The sequence below is a fragment of the Urocampus carinirostris genome, unplaced genomic scaffold, assembly GCF_059441175.1.
Source record: "Urocampus carinirostris isolate Australia breed hairy pipefish unplaced genomic scaffold, RoL_Ucar_1.0 HiC_scaffold_42, whole genome shotgun sequence".
Classification (NCBI taxonomy): Eukaryota; Metazoa; Chordata; class Actinopteri; order Syngnathiformes; family Syngnathidae; genus Urocampus; species Urocampus carinirostris.
This window is the reverse complement of record NW_028283149.1, coordinates 55,969-69,372: the sequence shown is the minus strand read 5'-3', so window position 1 is coordinate 69,372 and position 13,404 is coordinate 55,969. Positions and strand designations below refer to the sequence as shown.

The 13,404-nt window shown below is 46.9% G+C and overlaps 1 protein-coding gene across 1 annotated transcript; it reads left to right on the top strand.

Annotated features, from left to right (window-relative positions):
• Positions 1-270: 270 nt before the first annotated feature.
• LOC148345441 (uncharacterized) lies at positions 271-11,947 on the top strand. Its single transcript, XM_088325895.1, has 4 exons — positions 271-477; positions 1,864-1,963; positions 6,573-7,376; positions 10,718-11,947. Exons 1-4 carry the CDS (start codon positions 467-469, stop codon positions 10,862-10,864), a joined length of 1,062 nt encoding a protein of 353 aa, XP_088182021.1. The 5' UTR covers positions 271-466; the 3' UTR covers positions 10,865-11,947.
• The last annotated feature ends 1,457 nt before the right edge of the window (positions 11,948-13,404 follow it).

The window sequence follows — 13,404 nt, the reverse complement described above, 5'->3', positions numbered from 1 at the left end:
CGAACGAACACTTCAAAAGGAAATGTTTGCCGTTAAATGTCAAGTTCTGGGTTTCGGAACCGGACACACTTTGTTTCGTCTAAAATAGGGGTGTCGAACATACGGCCCACAAGGAGGTTTAATCGGGCCTACAGGATAATTCAAAAGTTGAAAAAAATGCTCCAACGACATGGAATTCACATTTGTAACAGGATGCAATTCACAGATTGTCCACTAGGGGGCAGAGTGATCAGTATCTACTACCAGAGGCGTGTTCAGGAGAGTGAGCGATTGCTATCGCGAGCTATCGCTAGCTTCTGAACGGCCAGTGATTATTGAGCGCTCGCGTGCCCGAGTAATCACGGGAGAAAGACCGCTTACTTTGATTTCCAACATGGCGTCGACAGTGCAGAAGATGGAGGATCTCACCCTGACGAGTGCTGTTGGCGATGTATCGTCTTACATTGCCTGGTAATGTTTGTGAACAATGCAAGACAGGTATGACCCTTCCACTGCGTTTAGGATAACCTTAACTGTGTCAATATGCGAACTGTCGCTCATATCAGCCAACTCGCTCAAAGCAAGCTGTAGAACGAAATCCATTGTACTGTCGTCGGCCATTTTGGATCAGTAAGGCAATCACAGTGAGCGATTACAAAACGTTCAGCAGTGCGCGGCAAGCGATTAACAAGCGACTACATGTCTGATTACTCTCCTGAACACGCCTCAGGGTACCCCAAATGAACAAGGCCGCCTGGCTGCTAGAATTTTGTGCATGTTTGGAGCAACCTACCTTTGTGAACAAATCTTCTCAGTAATGACTATTGTTAGGATTTAAACTACTAAAAATGTAGCATTTAACAAATTGTTCGAATTAGTTATCTGACTCCATTAACAAACTTTATTCTCCTAACAACGCATGCTCCTTTCTTTATGGAAAAATGAACAAGAATAGCCGACATTTTCACATGGGGGCAGATTTATTTTCTTAAAGTCTTTAAGTGAATTCCATCCAATTAGCCGAATTAGTCTTCGGTGAGCCTCCCTCTCACGATCTCTCGTCTCTCTTCTTCTGTCTTCCGTCTTTTCCACACGCTGGGGCATTGGCTCCTCCCCCATGGGGCGGGTCAGGTGCCAGCTTCACCACCTCCTCGCCAAAAGGCGCCGCCACGTCTAAAAAACTCACAACAAGAAAGCTTATCAGCCAAACAATGTCTCCTTTCCCGCGTCACAGGCGTCAGCCCTTGTCCCCGTTCTTGCTGTTTTTCTGTAAACATCATTCTTGTCTAGGCTACAATGACCTCGCCCCACAGCTCAGCCAATTAATATCTTTTGTCAAGTCATGTTTATTTGTGATGCCCTTAATCACAAAGAGTCTCAAAGGGCTGCACAGGTTATTGCACAGACTATTATTTCAGATTATTATGACAGCATCCCCTGATCTGAAACCAACATGAGGGCAAGGAAAAACTCAAAAACCTCAACATGAGGAAAATGAAGAAACCTTGAGAAGGGACCACACATCTGGTAATCCCCCTGTATTTGTATTTAAATGTAATTTGTATTTGATTGTAAAAAAATCCCTTATAGTCAAATAAATCAAATATAAAATCCTTAAAGGGAAAGGAAAACCTTAAAAACCTCATCATGATAAAAACGCATAAAATATAGCTAAACTTGAAAACAACTGAAGCGGACGGTGTGCCTCCAATTTTTTTTCATGAAAATAAGTCTGCCTCGTGTCAAAAAACACTGCTCTATACAAAGTCTAAGGACAATGTAGTGTGCCTTGAAACAAAACGCTGGTTAACTTGAAAGTAGCTCATATCATTTGAACAGATTTTGAATTCCAACTCGTCATTTTGTATGAAACGTTTCCTGCAGCATTGTTCCGCCACAAGTGAGGAGGAGGATGGACGAGAAACTTTTCCCGGAGATCACACTTCTCGATCTGCCCATCAGTCCATCCTTCCGTGCGATTGAGGTAAATGCAAACCCCAGCCAATGTTCCTCTGCGTGTGTGCGCAATTGCGCACTACCCAGAGCTTTTCCGCGCACAAGAAAATCTAGCCAGCTCACAAAAATCAGGGTTCCAAATTGCTCATTAAGAAGCCAATTCAGTCAAAGTGACAGTGCACGAAGGTCAAAATACACGGGTTCCCCTGACGCTGGGCGGCAGTAGCTCAGGAGGTAGAGCGCTCGTCTTGGGATCAAGGGATCCCAGTTCGAATCCCGGCTCGTCCGTGTTACATGTCGAGGTGTCCTTGGGTAAGACACTGAACCCCTAATACCTCCAATAAGCAGGTTAGCGCCTTACATGGCTGCAAGGCCGCTATTGGGAAATGTGGAACACATTGTAAAGCGCTTTAGGAAGTCATTGAGTTGAAAAGCGCTATAGAAATGCAGATCATTTCATTTCAAATACAGTATTTTGAAGTCAAGGTTGAAGTTGAGTAACGTCAGTAGAGTTTTTTGAGAGCCGGCTTCTTCGGCTTGGCTCACTAAAAAGGACCGGCTCTTTCGGGTCCCAAACGGCTCTTCGGGTTGTTTTTGCTTCTTTATTCCCTACACGAGCAAATGGGATGTAAAATTCTGCACAAAATGACTTAAAGGAAGGGGGGAAATAGAACAAAATGGAAAAAAATACCAAAATGAAAAAGTAGTGAAAAGCTGAGAAAAAAAGAAACAAAATGAGGAGGAAAAAAAGAGCAGGAAAAAAAGCCAGAAGCAAATAAAGGGAAAAAAGGTAATAGAGAACAAAAAAGCAAGAAAAAAGTAACAGCTCGGAAAAAATAAACACAATGAGATTTATTTTAAAAAGGAATTTAAAAAAAAGAAAAAACAGGGAAAAAGAGGAAAAAGTTTGTGTTGCATTCAAATAATTTCCAATGATATCAAGTGAATCTTGTTGCCAACATTGTACTTCCACTCATAAAAGTAATTAAATACTGTTGTGTATCGTGCAACCGACTCAATAGTTAGTTAGTTATTGCTCCAGCGAAGGTCGGGGGGTCCCGTCCCTGTGCGTTGAGCCGACCAGATGAACCAGGTTTTTCCAATGCTGGCGGTCTTGTGCCAGCTGTTCTGCATCCTCTACGGCAACTCCGTGTTGTTGGAGGTCGCCCGCAACGACGTCGAGCCATCGAGTGCGGGGTTTCCCTCGTGGTCGTCTCCAGCCTGCGGCCTTTGGGTCAAACTGGAGAATGGCTCGTGTCGGATGGTCTGGTGGTAGACGAAGGACATGGCCAAACCAGCGGGTGCGGCGTTGTGCGACCAAGGAAGATGCTTGGGGCTGGCACGTGCGGGCTCTGAGCTCTTTATTGGAGACTCGCTGGGGCCACCTGATGTTCTCGATGGTTCTGAGAGCCCTGCTATCAAAACCATCGATTCTTGTGGCCAGGGTGTCGTTCAGGGGCCATGTTTCTGAGCCATAAAGCAGGATAGGGAGTACGGCGAGGTTGTAAATGCGGAGCTTCGTCTTGCGTGCGATGGTCTGGTGCCGCCAGAGTGGTTTCCAGAGAGACTGCAGAGCAGATGCTGCCAGGGCTCTTCTGCGGAGAATCTCTGGTTTTAGGTCCCCATTGTCTGTCACCATGGACCCCAGATATACAAAGCTCTTGACAGGCTCTACGATGTCGCTACCAATTTGGATGGGAGGTGGATCTGGTCCATCACCGACATACATGAACTTGGTTTTCGTCCAACTCACTTGCAGGCCAAGCCGCGCTGCCTCTTCGCTGTAAATGCCCAGAGCGTCTCTCAGCTGGCTGTAGGAAGTGCTGAGAATGATGGTGTCGTCAGCATACTCCAGGTCAGTCAGGTGGTAGTTGCCGAAAGACACTCCGGGGATGCGCTCACTAACCCTGAACATCAGATGGTCGATGATGCAATTAAAAAGGTCGGGAGCAGCCACACAGCCTTGGCGAACGCCGCTGGAGATAGCAAACCAGTCGGAGTCAATGCCGTTGATACGGACACAGCTCTCTGTGTTGCTGTAGAGCAGCTTGAACAGGGCTATGATCTTGGGTGGTGCTCTGAGAGCTTGGAGGATGTTCCACAGTGAAGAGTGGCAGACGGTGTCAAAGGCGGCCTTCAGATCAATGAATCCGATATATAGATGGCGATCTTTACGGAATTCACGGGTCTTTTCTATCAGCAAACGGACGGCAGAGATGTGGTCCGTTGTGGAGCGGTTGGGCATAAAGCCAGCCTGCTGGGGACGGCGGCAGCTTCTGATTGCTGGAAGGGCACGGCTGAGCAAGATCCTGGTAAAGACCTTGCCCGGGATGGAGAGTAAGGTTATGCCTCTGTGGTTTCCACAGACAAGCCTGTCGCCCTTGCATTTCCAGAAGGGCAAGATGACTCCTCTGGTCCAGTCGGTGGGCAGCTGCTCCGATTCCCACACCTGGTTGAATAGGCGGGTTAGCCACTCCACCATGCCATCACCGCCGGCCTTGAGCATCTCGCCGGTAATGGCACAGATGCCGGGGGCTTTCTTGGTGTTCAGCTTCTTCAGAGCAGCTCTCACTTCCTCGGGTGTTACGGGGTCTGTGCAGCAGGTGTCGTTAGGAGGTGCTGTGCTCGCAGCCCGTAGGAGGGTGGGATCAGCCGGGATGGTGCTGTGCTGCAAGAGGAGGCTAAAGTGCTCCTTCCAGCGCTCGAGGCAGTTGGCTTCTGTCATGATGAGGTTGCCGTCTGAGTCCTTTACCAGGGCTGTCTTTATGTGTGGGCCGCTACGGGCTTGGCGTAGTAGACTGAATACGCGGCTCATGTTGTTGTTGTTGGCCGCGGACTCAAGCTGTTGGGCTTCTGCCTGCCAAAACCTCTCCCTATCTTCAGCAATGGCCACATTGCGCAGGCGATTCAGTCTCCGATACTCTGTGAGGTCGCCTCGGAGTCGGGCCTCACGCCGCTGGTCTATGATGTTTAGTGTCCTCTCTGATATCCAGGGCTTTCTCGGGGAGGATCGCGGGCGTCCGAGGACATTGTGAGCAGACTGGAGGACACTTTCCTTGAAGGCCGCCCAGTCTGTCAGCTTGTCAGGAGCCAGGGTATCAAGAGAGCGGCGGATGGAGCAACTGAAGTCTCTGGCGATGTTGGGGTCGCTGAGTCGGGAGGAGTCGGGGCGAGGCAGAGTCTTGTGCTGGTTGGCTCGGAGCTTTAGCTTGAGCTGGGCCACCAGCAGACGATGGTCTGTGTTGCCAAGCTGTGCTCCTCTGAACACCCGGCAGTTGGTTACAAACGACTTCCAGCGTCGTGATATCAGGATGTGGTCCAATCCCTTCCTGGTTCTGCCATCTGGGCTGTACCACGTCCAGTGATGGATGCATTTCCGGGGAAACCAGGTGTCAGCAACACAAAGGTTGTTTTGGTGGCAGAGGAGGAGGAGGCGGTTGCCATTGTCGTTTGTTGTGCTGTCAACGAAGGTGGTGCCGACAGGTGAGCCGGGGGACCGATCAATGCTGGATAGAGTGGCGTTGGCATCAGTGAGGATGATGGTGACGTCGTGTGGTGGGGCTTGGTTGACAGCCTGGTGGAGTTGGTCAAAGAACGCGTCCTTCGCATCCTCATCAGCGACATCGGTGGGGGCGTAGGCGACGATCACTGTCATCTTGCCGTGATGGTGGAGGAATCGAGCAGACAGTAGTCTGTCACTTATTGGTGTCCAGCTGATGAGGGACCTCCGGAGGGCTTTTGGAATGGCAAGAGCCACACCGTAAAGGCCGGTCCGACTCTCGGGGCCACTCCAGATGTAGCAATGGTTGCCAGCTGTTGTTTCACCATTGCCTTGCCATCGTACTTCACAGAGCCCTGCCATGGTGATGTTATAGCGACAGAGCTCTCGGGACAGCAGGGTGGCAGCTCCGGGGCGAAGGAGTGTCTGGACATTCCAGGTGGCGACACGGGTCTTATGACGAAGATCGATCCGTACTCGTTGGTCGGGGGCAGGCTGGGGTCCGTTACCGTGTTGGTCAGTCCGGCTTCTTTCTCTGGTCAGTTTCGTAACAAAGTGTGTTTCTCCTGGGTGAGTTGTTAGCCCTCCGCAGGATAGTCGGTTGGTGGGGCTGCCACCTCACAGCGTACCGACACGCTGGGGTCTTTGTTTGTCTGGAACCTACCCCGGAGACCGGCCCGCCATGGGTGACCCTACCAGGAGCAAGCTCCCGACGGTATCGCTCTCCAGGGTCACTGGAACACGCAAGCCCCCTCGCCGCATCAAGGCCAGACCCATCCGAGGGGGGCCGACTCAATAAGAACCCCAAAATGTTAATATTATGCGACAAAAGATACCAGGAATAAAAGAAATGGAAATCTTGAGAAATAATTGTAAAAACAAATGATGTTTGTAGTCAATTCATTCAAAAGTGAAAAATAATTTTGCATTGCCGAAAACTCAGCAAAATGTAACACGATGTCAAGTTTTGGACATGTTTGATCATGATTTATTTGCCACACTTGGGATTGCCGTTGCTCACTATTGTTTCAAGCGTTGCTCACCGACTTTGTGTCAACGCTCAGACTCGGGGAAAATGACAGGGAACATTGACCAATGTTCCAACTTGAATGCATATTTTTCTCCTTTCTCATTGCAGACGGAGACCATACCGGACTTTACCGATGACTCTTTAGATTGTTCATCGCAGAACCTAATGAACTTCACGATGGACATAACGAATTCTGATCTGCTGGCACTTGACACCTGGGACACAAAAGGCACCGTTCAATGTCGTCCCGAACGCATTGCGGAGTCCGAGAACCCGAATTCGGAGCCCGTTTTACCTGCATCTCTAGAGAGCGTCCCTCCAAAACCAGAAGAGAAGCCCATCTCCGATGATAAAAGTGTCTCCTTGTTGAGTGGACTTCCGGAACAAGATCCAGAGTCTAAAGCCAATCGCACCACAGACGTCCGGTCGGCAGAATCGAGCCTGGTCTCCCGTCACTGCAACACTTTTGACGCCGAACCGGCGCCAAACATCGCCGTCACTCTATCGGAGACCGGTTTGTCCGGGAGTCGGCACAACACCTTCGAGGCGAGTCCTCCTCGGCTATCGAGGACCTACGACCCGGCTGAAACGTTTATCTTTGACCCCACCTTGGAGCAAAGACCTTTTATCGCTTCCACACCCCTGCCCCGCTGCAAAACGGTGGATTTCTGTGCCAGGACAGACGGCAAATTGCCGGGACCTGAGGAACAGCCAAACCTCTGTTCCGAACCAGAAGCCCGGGTGACGGCTGTCGCGACATCGGACGTCTGCCCTTCAAAAACGCTTCCGTCTCAAGCGCCCGCAAAATCGCTCTTGCCTTTCTTGAAACGGTCGCATTTGACGTCGCTTCCCAGGCGCAGCGAGAAACCGTCTTCGGGTTCCAGCTCCACGCAACGGAAGACACTTGCACAGGTAATGAAAATTTGAGTTTCTCGCCGGCACGGGTGGAAGTGGAAAAGTTGACGTCTGGAAATTGCTGAAATCGGTGGTCGTGATTAGAATAGAATAGAATCTAACTTTATTGTCATTGTTACAACATGGGTTGAATATATTGTGACAACGAAATTGGACGTGGCACTCCAGGTCCACGTTTTACAGTGAGGATAAAGAGAACAAAGAAAACGTTTGTACTGTCCTTGTTGCATGCTTTGTTTTCCTCCGGAGGGGGGTGTATGAGGGGGTGAGGGACAGACAGAGATGTCTGGATCCAACTAGATATTTGATCTTACTGTACGCACGGTCCAGTGTTTTTTCCCCCGGTTGCTCAGTCCACGTATTGAATGAATTTGGGAAGTACAGTCCTTAAACATGCCCGATTAAAGTCGCCGGCGACGATAAAAGCTGCGTAGGGGTGTGCGAGCTGCTGTTTATTGATAGCAGCGGGCTGGGGATTTAGCGCTATGCTAACTTTAGCATCCGGTGGAACGTAAACGGCAACCACAATGACCACAGTTAGATCTCTCGGTAGATAGAAGGATCTACACGATACTGCCAGAAACTCTATATCGAGTGAGCAGTGTGTATCAATGATTCGGCTGTTATTGCAGCGCATAGTCCCCCACCCGTTTTTACCGGAGTCTCCGTCTCGGTCGTGCCGGTGAAGCGTGCGTCCTGCTCGTTGGACTGTGGCGTCGGGGAAGCCAAGGCTCCGTAATGACAAAAATATTGCAATTTCGGACAAAGCTGTTGGTAACGATCCGTTAAGGCTACAAACAATGTACCGTAATTTCCACACTATAATTCGCATTGGACTACAAGATGCACCCTCCCAATATTTCTTTTGTCACGTTTTTCGAGTCAATTCCCATTTTTTTGTGACGCCCTTCATCCGGAAATGTCTCAAAGGACCGCACGGGCCTCAATGACACCATCCCCTGTACTGAAACCGACACGCAGGCGAGGAAACTCTCAAAACCTCAACATGAGGAATTAAGAAACCTTGAGAAGTCTCAACCGTGACCCTTATAAAGTCGTCATAAACCTAAAAAGTATCAAGAAGTCCCGTCAGCTTGCTTAACTATACAGATCCATTCTAAGCTAAGATGTGCTAACAATTAAAACAAGAGTACATTCAAGTCATTGCAATATGTTTGCTACTCTCACACAATGTTTGAAAATGAAGCGATGTCAAATATTTCACTGTACTACCTCATATGCAGATCATTAGTTTTGGAGCGATCGTCGTTGGGCGTCGATCCAAAAAATACGCAGAGAGGAGATGTGGCAAAAAGGGAACGCGCTTTATTGCATTCGGGACACATTCAAAGTTCTAGATGTTCAACATTGGCTTTTCAGTGATCTCAAATAAAGTTAAGATATCTCGTGAAGGTCGTCCGCCCCGGCTCCCTCAATCAGCTTGTGACCTCTTGCAACAACGTCATCCCACGACCTCCACCAGATGGCTACATACTGATCATGAGTTGTTATCCACATTCCACAACATTAGTATATAAAAAGAAGAAAATACTACTTAAAATAAAAAAAGAATGATGTGCTTTGTTTTAATTTTTTACAGCGCTATCTTCAACCGCTTTGTTTAACAAATTAAGTTTTTAAATGGAGTGTGCTACCTCATGAGCGGTCAATTGGTATATAAAAATCTACTGCCACCTACTGATCTGGATGACTATTTTTGCGGTCTAAGAAGCAGACCACTGACGTGTGGGAGAGCTATAAATTGGCTAACGGTCGAAAAAAAATTAGGCAAGGACTTGTTATGTTTTTAACCAGCTGCAGCGGGGAGAATAGCAGAGAAGACAAGCAACTGACTCGTCCACACTCACTCACTCTAGCCCCCCTCCCCCCGTCTGCCTCTGTGTTTTATTGAAAATGCAAGACACGGAAAAGTACTGGTATGTTGAGACAAAGACAAACGACCAACCCCATGGAAAAGCACTGACACCTTTAAACAAAGACTGGAAGTCTAAGAGAATGCCAATAGGAGCATCAACTGATTAGAAATACACACTTTGAGCAAATGCGGTTAAGCCTACTTTAACCTATTGCAGTTCCTTGTCTGAAGATGGCAAAAATACTGAATAATGGCCGGATTTTTTTGTAAAGATAAAATTGGGCAAATTCCAGCGGCACACTGGTTGAAAAACACTGGTCTAAGTGGTTGTGCTTCTTTTGTTTCCCTTTTAGCGACAATTAACCACTATAGGACACTCCTAAACTATGTTTCCCAAAGGTAAAACGGTTACCGTACGCAGTACGTTTCATTGTAGCGATGCGTTTCCAATTTTAGCCACTGTATTTGTCAGTGTGCGTATATAAGGCACCGTTTTAAATTTCCGGGAAATTTGGGGTTTTATAGTTACGCCTTATAGCCCGTAAAATGCGATACGAGCTAAAATCTCGTTCACTGCTAGCAAATTTAAACGGTGTAAACGGTGCGGCCGTTTTGGGGATCAACAATGACTTTTCGTCTTTTCGTTTCTGTTTTTTGGGTCTTTTTAGACGACAGCATTGTCCAGTGCAGCTAGTCTGCATCCGACAACATCGGGTAAGACGTTGAATTCTTGCGATTGATGCTTTGTTGCGCCGGTGTCATTTCCCCGTTTTCCGCGACACCAGCCACCAGGCCGAAGACGGGGGTGGAGAAGCCCCCGTTCGGTGGACCGAGATCAGGTCGGGCTTCCGTTGCAGGTAATAAAGGTAATGACTCAAGATTAAACTTGGTTTTATGGATGTCCTCTTTCATTTTTTTCTCCTTAGCGGCCACTGCTTCAGTCCACATTCCCCAGTCAAGGAAGCGTGACTTGAGCAGGGATGCAAAGTTGGAAGCAAAGAAGAGCAAGACTGGTAAAAATGGGAAATAGGACATCAATATGACGTTGTCATTTTTCTCAAACTTGGAAATGGGATTAGCTCATGTGCGGCCCCTTCTCGAGGTTTCTTCATTTCCTCAAGCTGAGGTTTTTGAGTTTTTCCTTGCCATCGTGTAGGTTTTAGATCAGGGGATGGTTGCAGTTGATAGTCTGTGGTGCACAGGCGGCCCGCGGGCCAGATTAGGCCCGCTATGGGATTGAATCCAGCCCGCGAGACAACACTCAGAGAAGCGCAAGAGAAAAACAAGCTGCAGGTTGCAGGTTGAAAAATGGCAACTTGATGTTGCCAAAGCCAGGTGCCTCGAACAAAGACACTCTACTTGTATTTCTCTCAATCTCTCTTTTTATGAGCTTATGATTGATGCCCACCTCATATTCTGTTTTGTCCTGTCTCTTTCCGACGCCTGCCTGGCTGATACGAAGGAGAAGGATGATTTGGGATGGGTCAGCGGACCGGCGTCTGACCTGCAGCATGTCAACCCCTGCATTTACCGGCTGGCAGAGACGGGAGGCAGCGTCGTGGCCGTCATAGACTTTCTGGACTGGTTTGCAGGCTGGGGGCGTCGTTGATGTCATGCACTTTCCGGACATTTTCATTATCTTACCTTATGTTTACTATTATGTGTACAGTAATGCTAATTGTAATTCACCCTGGTCAATCCTGGAAGGGGGATTACCACATGTGAGGTCCTTTCTCAAGGTTTCTCTTTTCTCCTCACACTGAGGTTTTTGAGTTGTTCCTTGCCCGCATGCTGGTTTAAGATCAGGTCATTGTGTCATTTTGTAACTGTAATCCTGTGCAGTCCTTTGAGACATTTTTGTGATTAAGGGCTATATAAATTGACTTGACTTGACTTGACAATTTGACTTCACCCCTTTTCTCCCACGCTCTGTCTCTTTCACTCTCTGTGTCTCTCTTTTTCTCTTCCTTTGTTGCTCTTTGTCTCTTTCTCTTTGTGTCTTTTAACCTTATTCTGCTCTAACTTCCTTTTTTTCCTTTTCTCTGTTTTCTCTTTCTCCATTCCTACCCTTCTTTTCTCTCCTTCTGTCTTTCTATTTCTCTTTGGATTTCTTCCTCTCCCTTTCTTTTCCCCCTTTCACGACTTTTTATCTCTCTCTCTCTTTCTTTTTCCTGCCCTCTCTCCTTTTCCCTCCCTCTTTCTCTTATTTCTTTGTCTCTCTTTTTCTTTCTCTTGAATCTCCTCGTCCGGCCCCCGACAGAATGTTTGTTCTATCGTGTGGCCCCCGAGTTCAAATGACTTTGACAACCCTGCTGTAGTGTGTATAGGCTTTTGAGACTACTTGTCGCAAATGAATGTGACTTCGAATCTCAATATTGTTGACCGTATCCTTCCGTGTGACACAGGTGAAAAAAGAAATTTTCCCTACTTTGCTCCCCGACTAGGCTTCTCTTAAAAATGGTGCGTCGCTTAGAGGAGTTAGGCAGAATTTCTTACTCTCCGCCACCATCTACTGGCTTGAAGTCACGATTGCACCCTCATTCATGATGTGCGTGCTTTTCTTTGAATCGCTCGAAAAAAAAACATTTTGGGGGTGGTTGGTGTTTGGACGAGGAGCAGGCCAATTCTTACTTTCACCACTTTCATGCTACACGAGCGAATGTAAAGGAAAAAACAAACCGGCGGGAAGAGCTTGCAGTCCCTCACCAGCTCTCCCCTGAGCCCCCTGTCTTGGAACCTAATATGTTCGTACAGCTGCTTGAAATCCTTAAATGCTTGAAATTGAATGTTGTGTTTTCTAGGGTTACAGTGCTTGAATTTGGGTGAAGTGCTTGTAAATGCGCGAATAGGTTGCCATGTTGTTTAACAAATCTGACATTCTGACTTCCGTGACACCAGTTTATTTGAGCGCGTCTAAGAAATGCAAACGCATCATGAGGTGACTGGGCCTTCAATGATGACGCAAGCCAGGAGATGGCAGCATAGAGCAACAAAGTTCTAAATTCTGTACAGCTCCTTTAATTTCAAGAAGAATCGGCTTCCTTGGCTATCACCACCAACCTTAAGTACATTTTTAGTTCCGGTGTGATTAATAATAGTAATGATAATGACAATTGATCTTTTATTCTTCATAACTATATAGTAATGTATTATTCTTTTAGAATGGTACCGGAGAAGTGGCCAAATTGGCTTTGAAACTCCTTTAAAAGTGCTTGAATTTGGCCATGCATCAAATTGATGAGCCCTTTAAACAGTGTTTTTGAATGGATCAAACTATAAGGGACCCATTTCCATCTCACAAGTTTGTATTATGTTCCATGTTACCTTCAGGTGCCGCAGATAATGGCGTGGCCAAGCTTGGAGGCCTCAAGCCACAAGTGAATCTCCGTCAAGTGGAAAAAGGCTCAGGTAAGTCAGACGAGTGCTTGGTTCTGACTTCTAAAGGCAGTTGTGTGTTGGTACTGTAAGGTTTTAACATGTATTAGCCTGAAATCTGACTCCGAAGACACTTCACGTGTCTTGTCTAAACCCTTCCAGTTGGTGTATAAAATAGTATGTAACTTCAGTACTGAAAAGACAAATGTAGTGAATGAAAATAAATGTGTAATAAGTACATTAATGTGTCACATCTAAGTCAGTAAGGTCATATTTAAAGCCCCAATGTGTAATATTCGACCACTAGATGGCACTGTGTTGTCTTGTAGAAGCAAGGGCCATTGATGCGCGGGGGGATACCGGACATGCATGGCGCCAGAATTTTTTTGACCTATAATTGTTTTCCTGAAAATGAACATGGGTATGATGGTTCACATATTTTGTCTAGTGTTCAACTTTTTTTTTTTTTTTTAAACTGGATGGAAGTTGGAGACACACTGTGCCTTTAAACACTAAAGGCTGGGAATATGTCAAGTAGATAATCTTCAGGAAATTTATATCAATCCCTTTTTTTGCAGCTTGCACTAAATGCGCATCAATGGAACAACAGCTTCAACATCAAGTCGCAGAAATCCAGAGACTGAAAGAAGGTACGTCCGTCTTTGCGATCCATTTCAAAAGTGAAGAAAAACGCATCGGTGTATTTTATACATCTTGTTCCAGAGATCCACCGGCTGAAAGAAAAAATACTTGAAGTTCTGCAAAAACAATTGG